The sequence below is a fragment of the Melopsittacus undulatus genome, chromosome 8, assembly GCF_012275295.1.
Source record: "Melopsittacus undulatus isolate bMelUnd1 chromosome 8, bMelUnd1.mat.Z, whole genome shotgun sequence".
NCBI lineage: Eukaryota > Metazoa > Chordata > Aves > Psittaciformes > Psittaculidae > Melopsittacus > Melopsittacus undulatus.
In genome coordinates this window covers 115300-141233 of record NC_047534.1, presented here as the reverse complement: position 1 = coordinate 141233, position 25934 = coordinate 115300, and the positions used below count along the sequence as shown (strand labels likewise).

General features: G+C 40.8%; 4 protein-coding genes across 11 annotated transcripts in view; 3 read left to right on the top strand and 1 right to left on the bottom strand.

The window, feature by feature from the left end:
- Positions 1–32: 32 nt before the first annotated feature.
- Positions 33–4161, bottom strand: TSR3 (TSR3 ribosome maturation factor). The gene is made up of 6 exons (XM_034065479.1): positions 4021–4161; positions 3707–3911; positions 2710–2903; positions 1919–2092; positions 371–434; positions 33–298 (listed from the first exon to the last, which is right to left on the bottom strand). The coding sequence occupies exons 1-6, from the start codon at positions 4115–4117 to the stop codon at positions 187–189; spliced, it is 846 nt and encodes a 281-aa protein (XP_033921370.1). The 5' UTR covers positions 4118–4161; the 3' UTR covers positions 33–186.
- GNPTG (N-acetylglucosamine-1-phosphate transferase subunit gamma) lies at positions 3807–13366 on the top strand. 4 transcript variants are annotated; one of them, XM_031042865.2, is made up of 11 exons: positions 3807–3906; positions 4299–4353; positions 4555–4622; positions 6679–6733; positions 6839–6922; positions 7996–8089; positions 9598–9712; positions 10295–10377; positions 10646–10774; positions 11695–11776; positions 12816–13366. In XM_031042865.2, the coding sequence occupies exons 2-11, from the start codon at positions 4322–4324 to the stop codon at positions 12938–12940; spliced, it is 867 nt and encodes a 288-aa protein (XP_030898725.2). In that variant the 5' UTR covers positions 3807–3906; positions 4299–4321; the 3' UTR covers positions 12941–13366. The 4 variants fall into 4 exon arrangements, with proteins under 4 accessions (XP_030898725.2, XP_033921368.1, XP_030898723.2 ...); XM_031042863.2 differs by lacking the exon at positions 3807–3906 and adding an exon at positions 4102–4225; XM_034065478.1 differs by lacking the exon at positions 3807–3906 and adding an exon at positions 4103–4224 and having other exon boundaries at positions 4295–4353.
- A 302-nt stretch (positions 13367–13668) lies between these two features.
- On the top strand, positions 13669–15521 carry UQCC4 (ubiquinol-cytochrome c reductase complex assembly factor 4). Its single transcript, XM_034065480.1, has 2 exons — positions 13669–13693; positions 13764–15521. The coding sequence occupies exons 1-2, from the start codon at positions 13671–13673 to the stop codon at positions 14095–14097; spliced, it is 357 nt and encodes a 118-aa protein (XP_033921371.1). The 5' UTR covers positions 13669–13670; the 3' UTR covers positions 14098–15521.
- Positions 15522–15686: 165 nt separating this feature from the next.
- LOC117435855 (putative E3 ubiquitin-protein ligase UNKL) overlaps positions 15687–25934 on the top strand; it is a 20694-nt gene continuing 10446 nt past the window's right edge. For 3 of the 5 annotated variants that reach the window (XM_034065318.1, XM_034065320.1, XM_034065319.1), the window contains exons 1-4: positions 15687–15777; positions 17591–17798; positions 20696–20831; positions 21569–21686. In XM_034065318.1, the coding sequence (XP_033921209.1) occupies positions 17720–17798; positions 20696–20831; positions 21569–21686 (333 nt within the window). In that variant the 5' untranslated portion in view covers positions 15687–15777; positions 17591–17719. Of the gene's footprint in view, positions 15778–16955; positions 17050–17590; positions 17799–20695; positions 20832–21568; positions 21687–24284; positions 24371–25934 lie in introns of those variants that run through there. The other 2 variants (XM_034065322.1, XM_034065321.1) reach the window with 2 other exon arrangements.

The following is a 25934-nucleotide window of genomic DNA, read 5'->3' as shown; positions in this document are numbered from 1 at the left end:
GTTACCAAGTTACAGGTGAACACGTCACACTGTTAACTGTCCACAAGGAAATGTTTTTATAACAGATGTTACAACTCTTTAGGATTCTTGGACTGGGGTTTTTCTGTTCCTTTGTTGGGCTTCTGGTGGGGCTGGTTTGATGATGACTTCTTTTTTTTACTTCTCAAGCAGTTGGTTTACTGGTGGTTACTGCAGCAATTCTACAGTACCATGATCTTCTGGGCTGCTCTCATCACTGCTTTCGGTGGCATCTGGAGTGCTCGCACTGTCCTCAGATTCTTCATTACTTTGTGCTAGTCTGGAAACATTTTTCACGATTATAAAAGCAAAGCAACTTAAAATAACAAAAATGGTATTTAAATGTCATTACCCTGAGGAATTGAGCGGTCTGTTGGGATTACAAAATTCTTTCCCTGAGTCAACATCAAATGGATCTGCAAAAAGAAGGGGGGAAAAAAGTATGCATTGATGAATGTGGCAAATGTTAAGGGTCTGCCCCCATTTCCTCATTTTCATTTTATGAGATTACTGGCAGGGAGGGGAAGGCATAAGAAGTCTGTTTTAGCTTTCTGGTAAGTTTACCATTGTTCAGTCAGAAACCAGTGAAGGTGAGAAACAGCTACCAAGTCCTGTGTCCCCCCCATTCTAGTCTTTTCACTCTTCCATGCCCTTGGAAGTTTCATACTTCCATACCCTGGAATTGGTAGCTCTTTAGGGGTGATCAGACTGCACACAGAGATTTCTAAGGGTTTTGGTAAGAAAACACAGATGTTCTCACAATGGTTTAGTTCCCTGGTTAGTTCACATCTTCCTGGTTAGTTCACATCTGCTGAGAACTGAAGTACAGCTATGCAGGTTTACCTGTTGCTGAGCAAGGGCAGGACTAGATTTACTTTGTTTTAGAAAGCTGGGGAGAACTGGCACCTCAGAAAAGTGAAACAAAGCACAGTAGCTTTGATACCACTATCTACCTGCTAAATGCGTAGGATTGTGGGTGGAAGTGTGGTTTTTTTTGGTATAGTAATTTTGTCCCTTAAGAACTGTCTTTACTTTGATGTAACAGTAGTTAGGCTTCCACCAAACAAGATAATGATTTCATCCAGCCTAGCACATTATGGCAAAGAGATCAAAGTTCAGAGGAACTAAAAGCTGTCTACTGTCTCCTTACAGTGTGATCCACTAGCCAGTTTTTATGGCACTTAACCACTGTGAAAGGAAAACATTAATTAGGAGCATCTCTCTTCATGTTGTTCTTGATCATTTTGATTGGCTTTTTTGTCCTATCCAGACTGAGACCAAGCACTCACCTGTGAATATAGTCTGAAATACTGAGATACAAGTAAGTTACTGGAAGAATTTGGGAATAAACTGCTTATTTTTATTATCTATTATTGGCTATTTTTATTATTTTATAGGTCTGATCTTAAATACATTGATTAGGGACTGTATACATATATCTTTTCAAAGTCTGTCTTAGGTTTATGTTTAACTGACTGGCTGTCAGACTGTCTCTTACAGTCCTGAATTACTACTCTTTTTACTCATGCTCTGCTTTTAACACCTTTTAACATCAGATAAAATGAGAAAGCATCACATTTTCTTTTTACTTCTTAGATCTCTAACATCCTTAATTTGATCACGCCAGCTGCTCCACAGCTCCCTGGGGCATATGCTCCATATGCATCCATTGCTTTGGTCATTTTCATCTTTTTGAGTTGGGGAAAAAAGAAAAAAAAAAAGGGGCAAACTTGCTTATAGAAAGACGAGAGAGAATACACAGCACAAGGAGAGAACAACCAACACATCTCAGCAAAGCTCTCATCTTGTACCCTGACAATATTTTCATGAGATTAAAGGAAAAGATTGTAAGAAAACTAGTTAAGAAAACAGGATGTGTTATGTGTCTGGGTTTTCTTACCTATTTCTTCCTCCTTTGTTTCTTGGGCACTGGCTAAAAACTCCTTTTCAACTCCGAGCATTTCCTCCCGGCACTGGCAGGCTGCATATCTTTCCAAGAGATTTTTGTTCAAGTCAGTAAATGCCTGACCCCATTTAAATTTCCTTAAAAGAATGGTGGCTACATCTGGGAATCCTACAACAGAAAATAAACTATCAGTTTTCTTTTTCAGTGTGAGATTTCAATCAGCTTACTAAGGTCAGTACACACCAACGTACCAGCACGTGACTGATTCAAGCTCTAGCTCCCACAGTCCTTCAGTAAGCCAGCACTTGTAATACAGTATTTTCAGAAGATAAGATTTATCTGCAGTCTAGTCCTGTCAGGAAAGCTGTGATGAGTCTGCAGAACATCACAAGAGGGGCCAATTAATTTTGGTCTTAATCAGAAAGCAGCCTATTAAGAGCCAGCTCCTTCCTGTCATTATGACAGAGGTGCCAAAGGATTCATGCTCTGTCTTCTCTGTCTTTTTAAAGAGTTTTTAGGTTTTTCTTAAATGAAGTGCCATCCTGCCAAAACCAGGATTATCAGTTTCTGTGTCCAGTTTCATGGCTGACACAAACTCCCCACAGATAATACTACCAGACACAAGTAATTGGAAGAAAGCTAGACAATCTATTTCCAGACTCAACATAAATGATGACCAGTGGGACAGCATTGCAGTTTATTCTATTGCTGATTATCTCTTCTGATTTATTAAGGATGTAACAATTGCTAGTAACATATTTCACATCAGATGCATTACAACCTACCGACAATGCAAAAGGCTGCAGCAAAAGCTTCCACACAGGACAGTTTGCACGGCCGACCATAGTTCACAGGATTTGCAGCCACCAAGTAAGGCAGCAGCCGTAGGTGATTTCCTTTCATTCTCTTAAAGGGAGTTTCTTCTAATTTGGCCCATGAGCAATCTATGACTGCAATTCCACTCTGGGCAACGACATGTCTGCAAAGCCAAACATTGCTGTATTTGAAAAATCACCACCATAGTATTGATAACTGAAAGTGAGAATTAGAGTTGCCACTTTACACTGACGAATCTGCACACCCCCCTTTTATCAATCACAAGGCATATGTTTTACAATGATCTAAAATACAGATGCAATGAGAATAACAACCTGCTTTTCCTCTGAACATGCATGTGGTAAAAAAGGTTTATCCACACATTTCATAATGAAAAGTTCTAGGTTTAAAAATACGACAGGAGAGTGTGATTAACAGTAATGTTCACATTCTCAAAAGTACCCCAACATTCAGATCTCCGTTTGCTGCCAGCTTCTGGAGCCTCAGCTTCTCCCCAAGTAAATACATTGTAATAAAAATTCTGCAGGCACATTTAAAGAGAATTCTCAGCATTTCCCCCAATAGATTTTCTAGCTAATGTGCTGTGTTGCCTACCTGAAGAACCTGGATATGAAATCGTAAAAGATCCAGTAGCTACAGGCCTGTGATTTTGGACAAATTAACTACAAACCACATGCTCTGATTTCTCACCGGCATCTCTAGATGATTTTTTCACCTGATACCAGCTGTGTGTTAACCTGATTTAATAAAGTGCCCCCATTTCTCATGTTTATGCATCAGTGTAACGCAACAGGAAGGTCACATTTATCCTGTAGCACGGTTTTGGCCATGAACAAGTGGCTGAAGTGTTCTCCCCACGTGAGATCAGTGCAACACCTGAGCCACGTGTGCCTCCGCGGGCCTTGCCAACGGGAGGGAGGTCACACGGGCCTCACCGGAACCCACCTGTCAGCCGGAGAAATGTGCTCGGTAGCCAGAGGGCTGAGGACGATGCCCGGGAACCTCTGGCTGAGGCGCAGGATCCGGAGCAGCCCTTTCCGGGCCAGTTTCCTCCCGGTGCACTTCTTGGGATCGCAGTGACCGAGCTCCCACATGGCAAGAGGACACGGGAGCTTCGGCTCTGGGCCGCCCCCCTCGCTCTCCAGGCAAGCTGAAAACAGCAGCAGCTCGTTAGTTCCCAGGGCCCCCCCCGCCCGGCCCGAGCAGGCTTCAGGGCAGACCCAGGGCCCACAGGCCCCACAGGCCCCACGCTCCCGCACCTCTCAGCGCAGCCTCCGCTTCCGCCGCGAAGGTGTCGAGGCTGCGGCCGCCGCGCCGCCTGCCGCGCCGAGAGGAGGCCGCTCGGCCCCGCTCCATGGCTCCGCGGCTGGGCGGAGCGGAGCGGCCGCCGCGCTCTTCCGTTTCCAGCGGAAGGGGCGATGGCGGCGGCCTGGCTGCTGCTGGTGGCGCTGGGAGCGGCCCTGGGTGAGCGCGGGGCCGGGAGCGGGGAGGGGGGAGGCGGTGGGTACATCGCGGCCAACCGGTCTCTGCCCCGCAGGGCCCTTCTCTCTGGCGGGGAAGATGAAGATTGTGGAGGAGCCGAACACGTTCGGGTACGTGGCTGCCCGCTCGCCGTGACCGAGACCCCCCCGGACTTGACGCGCTCGGGATCATCGTCCGCCTCAGCCCGTTCCTTCCTCCGGGAAGCGGTCGGGGCGCTCCTGCGGGAGCCGCGCGGGGTGCGGGTGTTGCGGCACTCGGGTGTCCAGGGGCGTAACTCGGTCTCAAACGTTTAACTTTCCTTCCTTTGAAAGGTTGAATAACCCGTTCTTGCCTCAGACAAACAGGCTGCAGCCAAAGGTGTCCCCGTCTGCAATATCAGGTATATGCAAGCGTTACCTCTTTTATATGGTTTGCATCATTTAGTGACAGCCATTTCAGAAGCACTCTACCTTGACTTTATGTAGACAAAGACTGCTTTTACTTGTGATTGTTATGGGTGTCATGGAAGATAAGCATGAACAAATATATTGTATTGTGCTTCTGAAGCGTTAAAACCTAGATTAATCACTTTGGTTCTCAATGGCCCAGTGCTATTTGGACTGGTGTTCTACATACCAGTCCTATCTATGTGTTTTATTCTGCGGTTCTTTTAGCCAGTCACAAATCCTTCTGATCCTTACTAAAACCATTTTTTCTCCTCAAAACAGTCCCTGCCATCCTTGACATTGTCATACAGAAGTCATCCCATCATCTGATAGTTCTTAGTACTTGACTCTTGTTTTAAAAAACGCCTAAGAGTAGTCTTGGGACAGGTCACAGGGGCTCAGTTTCACACGCAGAGCCCGGGAGCTGCAATATAAATCCACCACTTCTGCAAAAACGAACAGGAATTGAAAAAATTCCAGGTCATATATAGGGGAGAGCAGATAGATAAAATAAACTGAATGCAAGGAGTAAGCAAAAGTCTCTGCCAGCCTTAGGCACAGACTTAAACCTTGTTCAGCTTCAGTAACAGTTCACCTTTGGAATGGTGACATTGGGCTTGATTATGCTTAATGTTTTCTGTCATGTTTTATAAACTCAATTCCAATGTATAAATTTTGCATGCACTGCATGTGAAAAGTGGGTTAGCAATAGTTAGAGTGTTGAATGGAAAGACAAAAAAATCAGTCTGCTAAAAATACATCTTTCCTGGATGTGGGAACTTAGGTGTAGCCCAAAATTGTGAGCGTCTATGGGACTGGGATCTAGGGCATGGAACCCTGTCTTGCAGAATTATTTCTTTAGAGTGGAAGCCTTATGTTCTTTTCTTTAACAAGACAGTTGGGGTAACAGTTCCTATAATTTCTTTTAGAGCATCTGCAAGGAAATGGAGGCACGAGTGTAAAGCATTACTCAGGGACATTCGAATCTGCTTTTCTTCCCCTGTGGGGAGAGGATCCTAATCACTAAGACACAGTTTGCATGTAGTAGAGGGACAAACCCTTTGGCCAAGCTGCTGATAACCTGTAGAATTAAATGCATGATCATGCAGTCAGAAAACTCACACGGGAAAGAGAACCTGCCTTTATCCCAGTGGTTAGGCCATTCTGCAGAGCATGATTCTGGTGGTCTGATCTTTGTTTCTAGGCTTGCTTGCCTAGATCTTTGCAAGAATTACACTGGTAATCCTGGCAGTGGGACATTAGAATCTAGGATGGCCTTTTATTTTATTTGCTGCTTTTTTTCTTTTTTTTTTTTATTTCTCCTTTCCTCACAAATATTTAGTCATTCCATGCAAATTACGTTAAAAAAGGAACACTGAAATACCCCTGTAGCACACAGGTAAGAACTTTTGGCCATTTTTTGAGTGACAAATGACCTGTCTTGTATTCCTTTTGACAGCAAGGCTGGAATGGTCAATTCTGTAAGACTAGAATTGTAACTGCTGGCCTGTCTGACAGTAAGAAGTTTATCTTGTTGAATGCTAACTGGTTAAGACCGTGAAGACAAACTGGGAGTATTTTGTTCAAGAATCTCAATAAAACTTAAATATAAAGTACTACTGATATTCTGAGCAAATAGGCTTTCCTAGTATGAACTTGAGGAGTCTGGATGACTTTGGGGGCAGACAGCTGCTAAGCAAGAGTTCCAGTGATTTCAGTGTTAGATTTTGGCAACATCTGATAATTTTTTATGGATCTGGCCCCCCAGATATTTGTTTGTATACAGGTTTCTTATTTCTGTCATAGAAAGAGGTTTATATATGTTAAGATCATTATGCAAACCAGTATAGCACTAGTGGGAGCTTAGCGTGATCAGTATGGAAGGTGCAAATTTTCTTATGTGCAGCAAAAAACTTTGTCACATACTTCTTGCAGTTCTGTCATCACAGTAACTTGCTTAAATTTAACTAAACATTATTCTTTCTTGATGTCATTTTATGGTGTTTTTAGGCCCTGCACATCTCTTTAGGCTTGCTGGCAAGTGTTTCAGTTTTGTGGAATCAACGTGAGTAATGGATTTGGATATTGAATTATTTATTAGGATTGAGGTAATTTCTTATTTCACACTGAAACATTTCTTTTTTCCTTTTTTTTAACTCCCCCTTCTAAGGTACAAGTATGAGTTTTGTCCTTTCCATAACGTCACTCAGCATGAGCAGACTTTTCGATGGAATGCCTATAGTGGGATTTTAGGGTGAGGCTTTTATACTGTTAAGTTTTACCTATGTTGTTAGCAGACCATTCTATAGATTGTTAAAAGGAGGCAGTTTTAAAATTGAGATTCTTTTATTGGTCAGCTTAGGTCATTGTAGTTCCTGAGGCCTTATGCATAAAAATACCTTGTCTTGAAAAATCCACTTTTTTTCCTCTTCATAAATGCTAACCTCCTGCTGTAGCTGGAGGCTGATTAATAACCAGTGACACCTGCACAAGTGATATGTTAATGTGAGAAATTCAGTAATGTATAACTACAGGTTATCTTAACAAAGATTTCATGTCTCTAAACAATTTTTGCTTTGAGTTTAATATAACCTTAAAAAATTAAATGAGTGCTTTATGCTTAGTGGTCCTGTTAAACATATTTAATAACAGGACTCACTGTAGAACCCAAAAAGTATTCCAAAGTATTCAAAGACCCCGAAGTACACAAATCATAAGACCTAAAATAAATTTAATTATTTATTACATATTAATATTTGTAAATATTAATGATTATTATTAAAAACCAGAGCACTGCTTTAAAATTAGTGCCTATCTGAATATTTTTTATCATTATCTTTTGGGTTTTTTTCTCCCCCCCCCAAATGTGCATAGTATGAGGGGAAAAGTGTGCTGAGCGTATCATTTGCTTTAGGACTAGCCGAAGTAGAGGCTATTTTTTAGGTGCTTTCACCAGCACTAAAACCCTGAAACAATGTGAGTTGCTCAGAGTACTTAGCATAATGGAATTTGTTGTGGGGTTGATCTACAGTTGTATCAACCCACTGGATTTAAATACAGGTTTATAAGTGCAGATGGTTTGCAAACTGAAAGCTGATCCAAAACTGCTCTCAAAATAATGTTGATGACCACTGTGAGCAGCCTGGATAGCAAACTATGCTGTTTATACAGCTTGTAAGGTCTTGGCTGTTAACCCTAAGACAAAAGTCAAGTTAATACAGTTAAGTTCACAATGGAGTAGGGTATTCTTGGTTTGGGTTTTTTTTGCCAAGTGTTCACTTTTTTTGTTCCAGTATCTTGAAGTAAAATAATGTTGTGTTTTTTCAGAATCTGGCATGAATGGGAAATTGACAACAACACATTTATTGGAATGTGGATGAGGGAAGGAGACTCATGTGAAACTAAGAGCAGACAGACGAAGGTATAATAATCTAGACTATGCTAATTCTGACAGTGTGGTTCTCTACACACACTCATGACACTCTGCAGACTGAAACATTCCTACCTTGAACCAGTCATCATTTAAGATGCAACATAAAATGTAAAGATTAATTTCTGTAGGAGTTAGGTGAATGGATGGAGGAGGGAAGCTAAAATCAGGATAAAATTTTGAAGAAAGTTGTTTATATATTCTCATTGGTTACTTCTGACTCCTTTCCTTGATAGAGTGGAATATTCTGGTATCACCACTGTAGAAACATACAGTGCTTTGTAATTTGTGTAAGGAAGAATAAAGTTATTTGTTAAATTCAGCATGCCAGCCTAAGAACACTCAGGAAAAAGGAGGACAAAGCATTAGGCAATTAACAGCATGGTGAGAAGCTAGGTAAGGTTTAAAAACAACAGCAGAAGGCATGAAAGAGTTAAGGAAGGAATCAAATACATGGGAGTGGCAAAGGAACAAAGTCAAGAGAAACAGATTCTGGTGTGAGTACATTTTAAACAGAAAGTAAAAATTTTTATTTTATGGAATTGCTAAAATGTATCACAAACAGTCTCTGTGCCCAGTAACAATTCAGCTACAACAGTAAGGAGTGGTGTCTGAGACTTGGCCAATGCATGGCACATCATTTGTGTGTGTCCTTTATCCTTTTATTCATTTGATGTTTTTCCACTTTGCATTTCTGTGTGTTATACAGTTTTGCAGATACAATGAATTAAAACTCACATTCCCTGGTGATGTAGATTGCTGTTATGAAGAGGAGTTTAAGTATAGCTTATAACAGGCTGCTTTTCATGTAGGCTATTAAAATGATGGTGACAATACAGTACTTGAGAGAGAAGATTATTTAGTTGAAATAAGAATTGATCTGAAGATGGGATAAGGAACAAAATATCTTGGCAAAGGCAAAAATATTTGTACTGTAATGGAGGTGCCTTGTCAACATCTTTATCTTCCATGGGGGCTGCAGAAAGTTAGTATTCTTGTATCACCTTTGATACTGGGATTCCAATCTTTCACTGGTATTTAGTTTTGAGCAGACAGAAAATACCGATGCTGCAAGTTTCAAGATGAAAGCAAATTTCTATAGGTTAGTTCTATATTGTTCTCTTTATTTAGCACATTGGTCAGAACTAAAATTTGTTATGTGAATTATGCTTATGTCAGGTAAGTTTCTAAGGAGTATTCTATTTACCCTTGTTTTTACTCTCGTTCTTGCTGGAAATATGTTGCTTGGGAGTCCAAGGAACAATGATAGCTGGGGGGATCATTTACCATTAGAAGAAGCAATTTTCACATTTGGTAAAGCAATGTGAAGATGTGCTTGCTATTATTCTTTTTCTGTGGCTGACAGCACTGCAACCTTTGACATTGCAGTATGTACAGAAATGCATCTGCTAGCATTGGAAGACAGCAAATTGATTATTTGTGCTGGTCCTGCTTCTCGTGGAGCTGTTTTGCTCATCTTCATTTTTACTGATGTTTAGGTTCATCTTGTTTGTGGAAGGAGCAATAAATTGGCTTATGTGTCTGAGCCAAGTACTTGTGTTTACTCTCTGACATTTGAGACTCCTCTTGTGTGCCACCCCCACTCTCTTTTAGGTAAGGCTTAGGAAACCATTTGTGTATGGGGCAGCTGACATGTTACACCAGCCTCAGAGTGTAAATTTTTGGTTTCTTTGAATCTGTAGATTGATATAAATTAGTATTACATGTAACATATGAAGTGTATCTTAAATCATAATAATTATAAACATATAGGTATTTCTCAGATAAAATGCCATTGCTAGCATAGATCCAGTGAGGGTTGGGTTTTGGTTTGTTGGGGTTTTTTTTTTCCTTTTTTTTTCCTGTACTGGCTGTAGGAATCATCCCTGTGGTGTCTCCTCATTTATTTACATTACAAAGAGGTACAGCTTAGTTAGAATTACATTCAACAAAGAAAGAGGAGGTCTTCTAGCTGGAAATATGAGAAAAAATTTTGGTTGGTGGCACTCTCTGGAAACTTTAAATATGTGAAGCAGAGTTTAAGTTTAACCCCAACTCTTGAAAGCAGTAGAGGCTGTGTACTGTATAGAAACATTGAGTTCTTAAAACAAATACGCTTGCATGCTACTAGAGGAGCATTTAACTAATGCAGGACAGAGCTGTTGATTTTTACATGGTTTGACTTCCATTTTTCAGTTTATCCAACTCTGACTGAAGCACTACAAAGGAAGTGGGATGAAGCAGAGCAGCTTCTGTATGACGAACTAATAACTGACCAGGTTTGTTAGCATCTTCCAACTATATTTGTTAAAAAACCATTTCTGTCAAATATTGAACCTTGGCATTTGCCAAGTTTCTCCTTTTGGACTGGATGCATTCGTTCTGCAGTTGGCAAATAGTCATTTTTGTGCTCTGTAACTGCTGTATCAATTGTTAATAATAATGTTTTCTGTAGTGAAACTTGAGTTGGAGTGGCTAGTGCAAGTTACAAGCAGAGATGAAAGTGGGGTGGATTGATCTATTGTCTTTGTGAAACTTTTGTTTCAGGGTTACAGAAAAATACTGAAAGAGATTTTTGAGGAAGCAGGACTTCTAAAAGCAACAGAAGAAAAGGAAGTTGAGAAACAGGATAAGAAAATAAGTTTTGAATTTGAAACAGTGGAGAAGTGCAGTAAGGTACAGAGTATAATCGTTACAATGTGGAATTAAGTTGCCACCTTTTTACTGGGTAACAGTGTCACTGATGGTGTTACCTAAATACCTTTGGATTCAGCTGAAATCCATTAATGGGATTTTCTTTTCTGGTTTTAGCATGTAACAGGCTGCATACAAAATGATTTAATATCTTTATTCTAGCTCTTAACTAAAAAACAAACCAGCACAACTGAATGCCCAGTGAGAAGACATGGTGTGGGTATGTAGGAATTGGTGTAGGTGCTTTGGTTATGAACACTTGCAAGTACTTTTTATGGGGAATAACAGTTTGGAAATAAGAGAAAATTACTAGTGAAAATAAATGTGTAACCAGCCTTGGGAACGTTGATGTTTCTCTCTGGATAATTACCCAGACTTTCGGCAGAATGCATTGGCAGAAGCAAAAGGCAGAATGATCCATACTGTGTCATTTCTGAATTACTTTCAGGTGTGTGAACAGTCTTTCTGCAACAGAATCAATATTCTCTGTAAGTTCAGAGAAACTACTGAAAGTGAGAACATGAAGTTACTAGGTCAGGAGATGGGGAGGTGGTGGATTTCCAGACTTTAGCATGATGATATGATATAAAATAAAATAAGGCTGGTCCTGTAGCAAACTTATGAATGAAATTTTGCGCTATAATAAAATGCTAGTTAGAGAGTAGATCCAAGATAGTCACAGAGAGCACTCCTAAATTTTACTCCCAGGATTGGAAAAAGCTGGCTCCTGTTTTGACAACATAGAAATAAAATCATAAATTTTGTATCTTGTTCTTGGAATAAGTTTATTTTTATGATCTTTTAAGTAACACCTGTTAACAGACACATTTTTTTATAGATTCCCATTTCATGTATGCATTTGGAGAGTGAGAGATTCATTTAAAATGTATTTTGTTTCTTAGGAATACAAGCAACTTTCTAAAGAAATAAAAACCCTGAAAGATTTATTAAGTCAGCATGGTATTGCATACAAAGGAAATTTTGGTGAGTTTTTTTGGTATTGTTCTTTTTTGTTATTGTCTATATGCGAACACATAAATGATGGTTTTGGTACAGCAATAATTACATAATCCGTCACATATGGAGGTAAGATTCAATAGACAAAACTTTTAATAAGTATTTAGGTCTTGGTTCCTGTGGAAGAGGACTTACTTTGCACCCCAGAAAAACCTGTTGATGACATGAAATGTTAGCTTTATGGAAAAATTTTCACTGCTGTTGTAATTGAAGTTTGTCTCCAGTACTTAAGGTGCTAAAGAAAAAGGAAGTCCATGTTACAGCATTCATAGCACATAAGCAGCTTCCAAGTAACTCTGCTTTTTGCATAGTCAATCACAAGGCCTGACTTCTTCAAGAACACTTGAAATGTTCTCTGTATCTGTTTGAATTGCTTTTATCCCTTTTTAGTCACCCTTTTTTTTTTCCTACAACATTAATGTCTGTTAGGTAAGTATTGTATCACATGCAGTTTTTGGAAGGAAAGACTGGTCCTGGAAGCAAAGCTTATCTGGGTTAATTCCAGTCAAGTTAAGGTTTAGTTTTGTTGTGTTGGTTGGTTGGTATTTTTTGTCCCATTCCTTCCAGTCTATTATACCTATTATTACATGGACTATTTGTCAAAGGAGGATTTAATTTCTCTGTATATTTACAACTTTTATGTTCAGAATTGGCACCTTAAGAAGACAATGGACCTTTGAGCTAATTAGCTTAAAATTAGTGACATACATCTTTTTTTTGTTGTTTTGAGAAACTTTCTTCTCTGTTCTTTTCTGGGGAAAACTCATATTAGATTTTTTTGTAAAACATTTTGTCTGTGTGTTTAAATTATTAACTATGTAACTTGCACAGTATTTCTGCCTGTTTGGTAGATTATTTAATTATGTAAATTAGAACTGGATAATCAAAAGCAGAATTCACAGCTTACTGTAGATGGCTTATTTCAAACTACTTAGTGAATTCTGTGACAAAAATGTCTTGATGTTTAAAAGCAGAAATAACTGATGTCTTAAACTAAATATTACAGCTGAAAATACCAGTGTTGAACATGTAAGTCACAAACAGGCAACTGCAATGACAACTCTTCTTACTGGGTTGAAGAATGATGAACACCTCCATGGCGATACGGGAGTTTGGAATGACACTGTATGAAGAAACTTGGGTGGTAAACAGTGAGTGTGTATGGAACATCAAGCAAGTTGAATGTGTATTATGCCACTGAGATGACTTACCTTCTGCTGTTATTCTCGGCCTTCTGAATTTCTGCCTTAAAGCAAAAGGAACGTAATGGAGCGAGGGCTTTCCATTGCTGAGAACAGTTGGCTGATTTCTGAGAGCATTTGTAAAACTTCTTTGATACAGCTGCTGTTGGGCAGAGGTTCACAGGTTCTGTGCCTCCAGCCGCGGCTTTATTTTCTTTGATCAAGCATGGTACCAGGTGGTGTAAATACAAAACAGTTCAAGACCAGTGCTGTAAGATGTTGTATGGAATGTAGTAAGTTCAATATTAAGAATACGTGTCTGTATGCTGAAAGGTTTTCTGCCAGCGCAGTGCACAATGCACCGCTTCCCCACCGCGTTCAGAGGCCGGTGTCATCTTTGGATAGTGGGTGGATGCACGGAAAGCTGTTCGGGATCTGATAGAGGGTCTGCGGACCCCCCCCTGCCACAGAGGAGCTGTGTTAAGGGAACACACGGCAGTTGTGTGTGTGTGACACGGCGGCTCCCCCAGCGTGAGCACTGCACCCGTTATTGTGGGCGCCGCAGCAGCCGTTCCCCCAGCTCCGTCAGCGCCGCTGGGGCTCCCCCCCCTCGGGGCGGGCGCTGCCGCCGAGCGCTGCAGTTCCGCTTCCGCTGTGCGCGGGGCGGCGGCGCGGGCGGCATGAGCTGGGCGCTGGGCTGGCGGTGAGGGGGGGGCCGTGGGGGGGGGGGGGCGGCCCAGCGTCCGCCGCCCCTGACGCCGGTGTCTTTGCAGGACGCGGCTCCTGCGCTCGCCGGGCAGCCGGCGGTGGCTGGCGCGGCCGCGGGGCCCGGAGCCGGAGGACGGGGCGCCCATCCTCTTCTCCACCAGCAAGGCCAGCCCGCGGGTGTGGAGCGTCAGCCAGTCCATGGGGAGCGACCACGAGAGGCCGTGGGTGAAGGTGCTGCCCGTCAGCCTCGTGTGCACTGGGTTCCTGCTCTGGTGTGTGTTCAGGGAACCAACGGAGATCGATGAGCGACTGGAAGCAGTTTTCTCTGGTCAGGTGACGGACTCTTCAGATGTGGCGCAGAGAAGCGACCCTCCCTTGCAACTTCAGAAGGAGAAATGAGGAGGACGGGAATGCGGCTGCAGTGAAGGAGCTGCCAAAAGTTTGCTGGCATTCACTGTACTAGCAGTGTAATGGGAGAACTTGTTTTTGCAGGCTTGCCTTACAAGCTTGATTCCTTCATGTGTCGTGCTGCTTTCAGTGCTGGTTTTAGTAATCTAAGCTGGTAGCACAGAGAATAGATTATTCTTGCACTGCGCCATAGGGGTGGACAGGATGTATTGAAAATCAACTTGCATTTGAAGATACATTTTATACAACCCATCTCTTCTTCGTGGATCATTTTTCTTACATCCACAGTATATTAGAATATCAAAGCTGTAAGTCTGTGAAATTGTTGCTGAAGGTGACCTTCATTTGACATTTTGCTAGTCACAGAGTATATGCAACTTGCATTGAAGACAACTGTAAGTGTACGTTTCATTAATATGTGATTCTGTATTCTGTTTTTTGGGGGAGGGTTTTGTTTTTTGTTGTAATTCTACTAAATGGTGTAGAAATCATCTTCAACCCTTAATGCATACTTGGTGCTTGCTTTCTGACTATAACCTTTTGGGCATGCCTGATTTAGATTATCATTACTCAGAGGAGAGGCTTTGTAGGTGTCATGGTTTGAGCATGTTTTGAGGTATTTGAACAAAAACACCCTCAAAACATGCTCAAACCATGACAGTAGGGAATTGAGATGATTTAGTTGCAATGTGTTAGGAGGAAACCCTTCGTTTCATGAACAACGTAGTATGTTTTTTCCTTATATCAATACTCAAACTTGCACACTCTGGACGCTTTTCATGGAGAGGAGGAATTTAAGCTACTCCTACAACCTATTTCCCTTCAAAGTTAGAGGCATTCCTTTTAAGCTTCCTAATGTAAAAATGTAAAACTTTATGTGCCATTAAAATACTTAATCTTTAAAAAGAAAAGAAAATAAATAAACCCAAAACACCATCACCACCACCTCCCACAACAACCAGTAACTCCAACCATGGCAGCAGCCGGTAAGACTACAGCGAAAACTGTCACAGCATCATGTTTGTCTGACACTGCCGAAGAGTCTCTATGCGCACTATGCTTTAATTTTGCTGTTGAGCAAAATCAGGACATCCAGGTGTTGCTTAATAATTGAGTATGGTTGGTTTGCTACTGCCATGAGGTTTAATTAGTTCTAGGATTCAATTTCTACTGCAGTAGATTGTTGCAACTGAGATATGCTCATTCGGGCATCCTGGCGAATAAAAGTGATTCTAGATTATATTGCCCTAACGTGTAATGCCTGTTACTCTGACTACTTCGCTTTCTGCACGTTCTTTAAATCAATGCACCCAGCAATGTACTAATTGTATTTGAGGAAATAAAAGAGCTGCCTCTTTGTGCGTGCCTTATTTTTGGGTAATGATAGGTGTTTAATAAAGATGATTACCTATAAAGCTATTCTCATTGTCTCTTGCTATGAAGGCGTAGACGCTCTTGCCGGCTCTGCCTGCAGCGTCTTGTTGGAGCGCTGCGGGAGGCGCGGTCCGCACGGAGCGCGTCCGCGTTGTAGGGGGCGGGGCCGGAAGGGGCGGGGCCGGAAGGGCCGAGCTGCGCCTGCGCTCTGGGCGGCCGCGGAAGATGCCGTCGGTTGCTGAAGCCGTGTCGGGGTGCGGGCGGTTCTGCGCAGACCGAGCAGCTAACGCACTACACGTAGGTACTGCGGCCTGCGGGCGCCCCGGGCCCCAGCCTGGGAAGGGCTCTGGGACCAGAGGCGAAGGGCCCGCTGGTGTTCCAGGCCTGTTCCGCGCGGCCTGCTGCGCTGGGGGGAGATCTGTGAGGAGACCTGTCCCCGGGCGGCTCCCGCCGTGTTCCTTTCCCCGCCCCAGGCATCTCGGGGAGGAAGTCTCGTTCTGTGCCGGTCAGTTAGTGGTGCTGCGGGCAGGGCTGCGGCAGGGCCCCTGCGGCCGTTCTCCTCGCTTTGCATCTGCTCCCACGGTTGGGCCTCTCCTGCCTGCACGGTGTGCTCCGGTATCCCGAGCCCTGCAGCACCCTTCCGCGCTCCGAGACCGCTCTCTCCGAGCTATAACAGCAGTCTTCCCACTTATGAGCGTTTCGCAGCCAGCCTCAGCTCGAACCCGTGGGATGTTGCCGTGGTAATTTTTGCAGACCTTCCTGTACTGAAAGACAGTTCCCGTGTGCTTGCCATCCTCTCGACAAGCCTGCCTGTTTTCTTTTATGGTCTATAAAGTCCCTGCAGCCCGCTGGCATTACTGACAGCCCATCTCGTGTAGGAGCAGGTGCTCTCCACACATGTACAATGATTTGTCACCTACCTTTACTCCCATCTTTGTAACTTCACTTCTAGAACATCACATTTCTAGCATGCTCAGAAAGACTGCAGAAATGAGGCCATTTACTCAGATACTGCTACAGCCCTTAACGTACAAATAATCTATTTTAGTGTGGGGTGTTTTTGTTTGGTTTTTCCCTTCCCTACAGTCCTGGGTAGTTTGAAGATTCTTGTCTAAACTTAAAGGCATGTTTCATCATTCTGTGTCACAGGATCCCCCATGTGCCAATTTAAGCACCTGGGAAAGAAAAGATGCCCAATTCCTCTTTCTCATCCTTCTTTGTGTGATGTCTTAAGTTCTTTTAGAGACGTCTTAGAATTCTAAGGTTCTTCTGTGAAGTCCCCATATACCCTTTCCTCTGCAAATACCACATCACTTTAGCAAAGTAATGAAATTGCTAAGTTGGCTAATAGACATATAAACTGAGGCAGGAAGAAGTGCTGTCTTACATTCTTTGACAAATGCCACAGTAGTGCCCAGTCTGGCATGATCTTGATATTCTGTGGAAAGAAGTATTGGACTTTCTAAGTAGCTTTTGTGCCCTGCATGCTAAAGAAGGAGTGTCTTACTGACGCCTAAGTAACCTCCAAAGATCTCAGACTGCCTCAACACAAACATAATAGTTGCTAAAGTAAGCTTGATGCAGCTCTCTCATAGCCCTGGTAACTTTCATAAAGCTATTTTAACCCTTTAGCTTTTTATACAGTGTGTCCATATTCTCTGAATGTTGTGATTAAAGACTAGTTTAAATTAGATGTGGGGTTTTTATGTAAAATAGCCTTTGTAGGACTACATTGTATGGTAGCAAGCAATGTGAATGCTTATTCTAATTACTTGTTTGATTTATAATCTCTTTGGTGGTTACTTTGTACAATATTCTAAATGTTGTTCTTTTTAAACTAATGTGTTTATTTGATTTTAGCTTAGTTACAATACAGTGTAATTTGCCAGGTGTTCCACTGTATTTTATTAGTAATATGTTTTATCAAAATAATGAAAGTCACTTGTGTGCAACAACTAAACAGTGCATTGTGCATAGAACTAAAACTGTATGCAGGTACATTTGTAGAATTTTTCTCGGGCTATGTGCACTGAATTGTTAAGTGACTTGTTAATACTGTAAAAATTTGCCTCCAACAAGATAAACTTGTAACACGGTTTAATTTTTTTAGGTATCTAAAGGAATTTAGGACAGAGCCATGCCCCCTATTTTTGCAGCACAAGTGTACCCAGCACAGACCATTTACCATTTCATTGGCATTTCCTAAATCAGCATCGTCGTAGACCTATACAAAGGCGTGATGGGACTTTTAACTACAGTCCAGATGTTTATTGTACAAAATATGATGAGACTACAGGAATCTGCCCAGATGGAGATGAGTAAGTGATTTCTTTCAGTCCTAGATTTTTATAGTATTATCAATGACATTAAGGAAAAATGGTAGTTTTTACTTAGCAAAAGTAATTGATAGAATCCTGCTGCAATTTATTTGGAAACAGATTTCAATAAGTGATTTGTTAATTTTTGGTACATACATTTCTATATAAGCATGTGTTGAGGCTATTGTAGAGTTAGAACTAAAAACATGATTTTGTGTTGTGGTGATCTTAAAGCATAACAGAAGAAACTGGTTTTCTGCTAGTACTGTTCCTATACATTTGTCCCAGTATTGTTGCTGATCCTTTTTTACTTTTCCAGTTGTGCTTTCTTATTCTCCTGGCAGCTTTAAAATTGATGCCTAGTTGTCAGCCATACTGTGTAGGGGTGGCTCCAACATTTTAAACCTGCCTAAGTTTTAGGAAGGTTGACGGGTAGTGAAGGAGAATGACTGTTCCATGATGCTTCCAGTGAGAAAAGGCAAATGAAGGAATTTACTGTTAGCTGTCCGGCTATGCAGTTAGTTTGCATTTCCATTGACATATATATCTTCTAGAGAAAGGCTGCAGGGGCCTGAAGTGAACTTGGGGAGGGGTAGAAGCTTTGTGGAGATGAAAATGAGCAAATAGTACAATATGGCAGGCAGGCAGGCATATGTAGAGGAGCTGGGTATATTGTGATTATATGTCAGAAGAGCTACCTTCATCTGCAGTGGTGGAAGCAATGAAGGACTTCTGACAAAAAGAATAAAAACAAAAGGCATGAAAGCAACTGGAAAATATGTAGTTTTGCTGAGCAGCTGTTTAAAAATAAATGTAAGATTAATTATTTTGGTTACTGTGGTGTATAGTAGCACTTGTCACAGATCAACTGTCATTTGTGTTGTATGCTGTAGTCACAGAATGAAAAGGTGGATTTTTCCCAGAGGCTTTACAAACTAAACAAGAGGTAAGAGAACGTAAACAACAGAAACGCCCTAGGCAGCTTGGAAAGACTGAGTCCCATGCCTAAGCAATAGAGAAAAAAATGTCTCTGAAGTATGATGTAAAAAAGAACAATTAATTACCTTTTCAGGCATTTGTACAGCATTCCTGCCAATCCTAGGAATCGTAGGCATAAGACAATACTGAAGTTGGAAGATATGCTGCAGGGAGGGATTGAGAGGAAAGTGTGAATATAACCGAATTCCCATAAATGAAGGAGAATAATGTTTCAAGGGGAAAAAAATTGAGTAAGAGCAGACAGTAAATTAAGAAAACAAAGATAGATGTGAGTAGAGAAAACGAAATGTTTTCTTTGGCTCAGTTATAAGGTGAGATTATTGAAGACATTTATGAGGGAAGTTTCAGAACTGTGGAGGCCTTATATTAGATTTGATCCTGAGAACTGCTGGCTAGAAATCACAGCCAGCTATTGTAAGTTGGTAACTGAAATTAAGTCAGAAGAGTAAAGGCATACATGGCAAATGGTTGGGAAAGAGAAGTAAAGGGTAACTTGCTTAAAGATAGACAATACCACAGCATATCTGAAGTGGCAGGAGAAGAAAGTGGAGGAAAGCACCTACATTTCTGAGGATATGCTTATAGTGTTGTAGTATTCCTGTTTCAGAACTTGGCAAAAGAGTATGTTTTGACCCTGTTTTGTTGTCTGCCTAAAATTTAGCCTTTTACTTGGAGCAACTTAAAATTCTTATAGAAATAGGTTATAAGCAGTAGTGCCAGGACAACTTTGTTTTAAGCTATCTGTGAAAACCAACATGTTGGTACATTTTTACCTTTTATTTATATTTCTGATTGTCTGTTCTGCGCATCTGAATGCATGGTTATGTTAATGCAGTTTGTGAGTTGATAGAAAGCTCATCCAGTTCCAACACCCCTGCCATGGGCAAGGACTCCTTTCCCTAGAGCAGCTTGCTCCAAGCCCCATCCAACCTGGCCCTGAGCACTGCCAAGAATGGGGCAGCCGCAGCTTCTCTGGGCACCCTGTGGCAGTGCCTCACCCCCCTCACACATTGTAATCTTTCTATGTGTATCATTAGTGAAATTTTGAGAACATTTCTTCAGCTAGTTTTTCACAAATTCTACAGGTATCTTGTAGTATTGTGCAGTTCATTTTTGAGAACATCAGGCTAAAATGCTGAGTTAAAGATAAATGACATTGACTACTTCTGTTTTACCTACATCCATTTTCCCATGTTAGGAAGAAGTTAGATTGGATTGACATGATTTACTCCTCACAAACCCATGCTTGCCGTTATCTAAATTGTACCTTCTAATTTATTTACTTGCTCCATTTTTCTTTGAATCTTTCTGTCTCTACACAGAACCTTGTTCGTCATTTCTTAGTTCCTCCTTCCTCGAACCAAAGGGGTAGAGACAGAGGCAAAGCCTCTTTTCCAAAGAGTCTTAAACTTTGTCCAGGAAGATTTTACTGGACAGCCTTAACATGCCCTAACATGAAAGCAGTTTTAGTGAAATAAAGATTGTCAACACTAAACTTAAGAGAAATCCAGATGTAAAATTGCATGAGCTTTTAGTCTTCGTCTTATTAAAATGAATATTTTATTTTCAAATTTTTGGTTTCAAAATGTTGGATGTATATAATTAGAATTCCTGGGTAGTTTCTCTACCAGTAGATTGCAGTGCTTTATTTGTGTACTTCATTGTAATATTGGTATTGAATATAAAAGCAATGATGATTGCTTTGCGTGTAAATGTGTTAGACTTTTATTAAAACCTGCAGAAGTCAGTCTGAGTTTATACAAATGGAGTGGCCTATAATTTTACACCAAAAAATCATAAATTTTTTACCAAAAGCAGTATGATGCCCATGCTCACTGGAGACACTCTGAATACAAAATTTAGTTGTTTATTTCTTTTAATTGTTGACCTGTTTACAGACACAAGTTTTGTATTAGCTGGCTACAAGACAGAACAGTGTCCCAAGCCACCCAGACTCTGCCGCCAGGGATATGCATGTCCACACTATCACAGTAGTCGAGATAGAAGACGAAATCCCAGAAAATTCAAATACAGGTACATAATACTTATTAACAATAGACTTGTTGGTCAGTCAGACAGCTTTTCTTAAATGGACTGGTCAGCTGGGTTCTTCTATAACGCAATTGGATGTTCCTAGTGGAATACAACCATATGTTTCCCAGTAGCCGTGCTAAACTTTTTTTTGGGGAAAAAAAAGTGTCTGTTGAGAATGATCAGGCAGTTCTAAAGACAAAAATCATGAATCTGTAATGGCAATATCCTTCTTACCTGTTAAGAATGAAAGCAATTTCTGTAAAAACTTGGAATCACTAACTCAAACCTTTGTGACAAAAGGATCGATTAAATTTTCTGTCTTGTTTTCTGATTTCATTCTATAAATTTCAATTTCTGAGCAGTATTTTTAAAAGCAAGATTTAATGCATTCTCTCTTTTTACCATTACATCACTCATCATTATATCATTTTTCATCACTTTCTTACATTCTGGTTTCTTCGTTGGTTTTGCTGGGTCTTTTTTGTGGAGCAATACAAAGTTTAGAATTGATGCGCTTTGCTTGACAGTCTCAGGACTGTGAATAAATGTCGTTAGACAGAAGATAGAATCCTAGTAGCTCAACTTTCTATCAAAGAATTTACAGAAAGTCAGAATGTCTCAGAATTTGTAACTTTGTAGGTCCCAGAACCTAAGGTGCTAAGATTTTAGTGGGAAATTCGTTGAGACTTCTGCTAAGAATTAGATGCAGACATGCTCTGAACATCACTTTTTTCTAGGTCCACTCCTTGCCCCAAAGTAAAACATGCAGATGAATGGGGTGAACCTTCAGGGTGTGAAAGTGGGGATAGCTGTCAATATTGTCATTCTCGTCCAGAGCAGCAGTTTCATCCTGAGGTAAGAACTACATCTCTGCTTATTTTTAATGATTTCAAATTTCCTATGGATTAGATTATCAATTAAGATATTATTTATGAAAAAAAATGTGACATGCCTTTAAGACTTAAGTTGTTGAGGTATTTGCTTAAGCAAAACAAAATTTTCTAAGAAATAATTATTTGTACTGCTGTGGTTTTTACTGATGATAGGCATTTTTATTTTATTGCTTATGAAAAAATAATTATTCTCTGGATTTGGGTTTATATGTGTTCTCTTTTTTACCTAACCTCTTGGATTGGTAGGAAGTCAGAGTAGTAATAACTTGGGTCAAATTTCTGTTTGAAGTGTAGTTAAAAAAGTTTTATTGCAAATGATTAAGAGAAACCTGAATAGATCAGGAGGATGTGGAAAGACCAGGAAATTCTCATAGTGGGTAAAGTAAGACACTCCAGAAAAACGATTTAAATCATTTTAGATTCTTCTGTAGGCAAAGTCTTTGTGAGTTTGTTGGATGCTTGAGTGTAGTAGTGAAATGCTTGGGAAGAGAGCAGTGGTATGCAGTCTGCTGAGGTTTAATTCTTATGCAACACTGAAAATGTTAAATGTGCCAGTTAATGGAAACAAATGTGATACTGAAAAATACATGTTATGCTAGAAGATGTCTGTACAACACTGGATGTCTGTTTTCATTTTGGGACCTTTGAATGGACATGGATTCACAGCAGGATATGATTTCTTTCACTAGAGGGTTTAATACTTAGTAAGCTATAAGCAAAGACCATTCAATTGCTAATTTCTCTTCAAATTATGAAGACTATTGAAGGCATTTCAGTATTGTACTGTAAAAGGAATTCTTAGACTACTGACTTCAAGATTGTTGCAAGCTTCATATCATACATTTCCAGTCATAAGTTGACCAGCTACATGGCACTAAAAAGGTATCAGCTGTCTTTACTCTTGAGATGCTGCTCCAGAATTTCACTGTCCTCATTACTGGGGATTTTACAGCCCAGATTTATTTCAGATTATCTGATTTCTTCTGCATCATATTCCATCTTCTTTTTCTGTACTATAGGTGTCTTTCTGCTTAGTATTGCACCATACTTTTGTTTATGACAAAGCTGCAAATTAAAGTGCTAAAATAAGTCACAAGGCTGAGCCTTGAATTCTGCTGTTAATTTTGTCAGCTGCTTTCCTCTTTCATACCATCCATCATCGTCTCTCCATTAGTCAATCTAACAGCAGGTATATAACACTGTTAAGAACCATGTTCTTCATTATCTTAATTAATCTTACCATGTCCTTTACTGAATTCCTTATTAGAATGATCACATTTCCATTTTAGAGGACCTTCGATTTCTCAGAGTTACATGGTGAATCTACTATGATGTGCCTTTGCCAAATGTATTTATGTTTTTATCTCATTTTTTCTGTCTTTAATCTGAGTGGCAACAGACAGAATAATTAGTGGACTTACAGTGACCTAAATCAGCTATTTTTTCTCTTCTCAAATATGCATGAGCTACTTAAATGCTCACATAAACATACGTGGCCCAACTTGCAAACACATATAGCATGGGGAATAAACAAGGGGAGTTAAGAGAGGTACCTGCGCCTGCAAGGCAATGATCTTACTGGCATTATGGAGACGTGGGATAGCTCCAGTGGCAGAGTGTTGGAATGGAAGGATACAGGCTCTTCAGGAGGAACAGGAAGGGGAGACAAGGAGGAGTTGCTGCCCTCTATGTCAGTGACCAGCTGGAGTGCACAGAGCTCCACCAGGGGTGGATGAGGAGCCAACCAAGAGCTTAGGGGTCAGGATTAAAGGGGGGGCAGGGACAGGTTGTATTATAGTGGGGACCTGCTACAGTCTCCTGGACCAAGAAGACTTAATGAGTGAAGCCTGCTATAGACAGGTAGGAGCAGCACAAGCTCTGGTCCTCATGGGGGACTTCAGCCACCGTGATATCTTTTGGGAGCAGTACAGCAGGGCACAAGCAATCCAGGAGGTTCCTGGAATGTGTTGGTGGTAAACTCCTTCTCCAAGTGATATAGGAACCAATAGGAGGGGGCTGTGCTGGACCTTGCTCTCACCAACAACGATGGGTTGGTGGGGAATGTGAAGCTCAAGGGCATCCTTGGCAGCAGTGACCATGAAATCGTAGATTTCAGGATTCTTAGGGCAGCAAGGAGGGAACACAGCAAGCTCACTACCCTGGACTTCACAAGAGCAGACCAGCCCTTTCAGGGATCTACATGGTAGGGTACCATGGAGGGAAGAGGGGCCAAAAAAAGCTGGTTAATACTCAAGCATCACTTCCTCCATGCTTGTAAGTGATGCATCCCAACAAAGGGGAAGCCAGTCAAGAATAACAGGAGGATGAAGAACAACAGCGTGAATGAAGAAGAAGCTCCTGGACAAACATAGACACAAAAGGAAAGCCTACAAAAGGGTGGAAGCAGGGTAGGTGGGCAGTTTGGTGGGGATAGTGTTATGACCTCATCTAATTTTAGGTCTAGTATTTAATTTCACAGAAACTAGCAATGTTGCCTGCATTGAAAGAGGAGTTCTCTTTCAGCAACTTACCCTGTTATCCTTTCCCTCCTTTGCTCAAGCTCTGACTTTCATCCAGTTGTGTGGTTAGAGTGGGAATTCCATACAGCTTTTGCATCTCTGACTTGAGGATTCACCGTACTCATTTGATCCGGTTTATAATGAAATTCAGTATTTTTAATGATGTTAATCAGTTACCTTCATTACTCGGTCTACTTATTTGATATCCATAACATTAGTGCATCCTTAACTTTTTAATGTCCTTCAAGTTGAATTAATACTCACTACATTCAACATTATCTTCTCTCATTGGATGTTTTCATGTACTTACTCTTTACCAAATTCAAATAAAGAATTTTGTCATTGCCTCTTAGCTCAGTGACTGTTGAAGAAATCTCCTGGTTATCACACTCAGGAATAGCTTGCTTCCACTGTTAATAGACAGCAGCCGTGTTTTCATCTACAGCTGGGAAGTTACTCTCCTATAATGATTTAGTTCTTCAAGTTTGCTGTCTGTCTTGCGATATTGATATATGAAGATGACGTGACCATCTCCGAGATCCGTCTTTTGAAGTGCAAGCTCTGCCCCAGTAGTATTTTAATATTATTTATATTATCACTTGTATCTGTAGCATTTACCAGAGGCACTGTGTATCATCTGGGTAGCTCACAGAATCAGGTGAGGCTGTTATTTTGGCTAGGAACTCAAACTAAGAGTGAACTTCCAATTACATGTTTTGTTGAAAGCATTTGGAAGTCAGCCCTTCTCTTTGTTTTGTTGTTTTTGGTTTTTTTTCTTCTTTCATCATTAGCATTGTGCATACAGCATTGAGTTTTATATTTAAATAGTAAACAGAGAAGAGGAAAGAAAGATGGGCCCACCTTCATTTCTTAGTTTGGGTGTGGTATCCACAAATGATTTTATTCACCAAGTCTCCAATGTGAGCATAGGAATGAGTGAATAGGACATTTAAATTGGGATTTTAGCCTTTGTATTAGCCAGTGATAAAAAAAATGTGTCAGACTTTCAAAATGCACCTCACTGTTGATGGAAGTACTGTGTCCTCAACTTCTTTTGGTGAGCTGATGAGATTTGACTTTTTTAATGTTAAAATAGCAGGTGCAGTTACAAATCTTGCCATGTTCTTGCAGCATGGCTGACTGCATATTCTTCATTCTGGTTATTTGTATGTTCAAGGACAGAATCTTTTGTTCACAGTATGTGGACCAGATCTGAAAGGACACAAAAAGGAGGAGCCCTTCTTTTCTGGGTGCAAAAGACAGATTCTGGGAAATAGTCCCAAAATTTCTATTATTAGCCTGAAGCTTTTCCTGTGCCTCCAGGAACAAACAGTTTGTGTGGAAAATGGTAAAAGGCAATAAATATTTCAATAATAATTAAACACTGGGAACTGCAAAACTACTCATGTTATTCCTGCTATGGTCTCAAAGATGCTGAACAGAGAGGAATAACTACTTCCCCCAACCTGCTGGCTACATTTTGCTAACGCAGACAAATACACCATTAGCATGTTCATCAGAATTCCTAGATCTTTTTCTGCGGTGTGGTTTTCTGATCAGCCTGTACTGTTGCAAGGGATTATTCTATCCCAGGTGCAGCATTGTTGTATTTGCCTTTGTGGAACTTCAGGAGCTTTCTGTCAGTCTAGTTCTCCAGCCTTTTGAGATCCCGCTGAGCAGCAGTCTTGCCT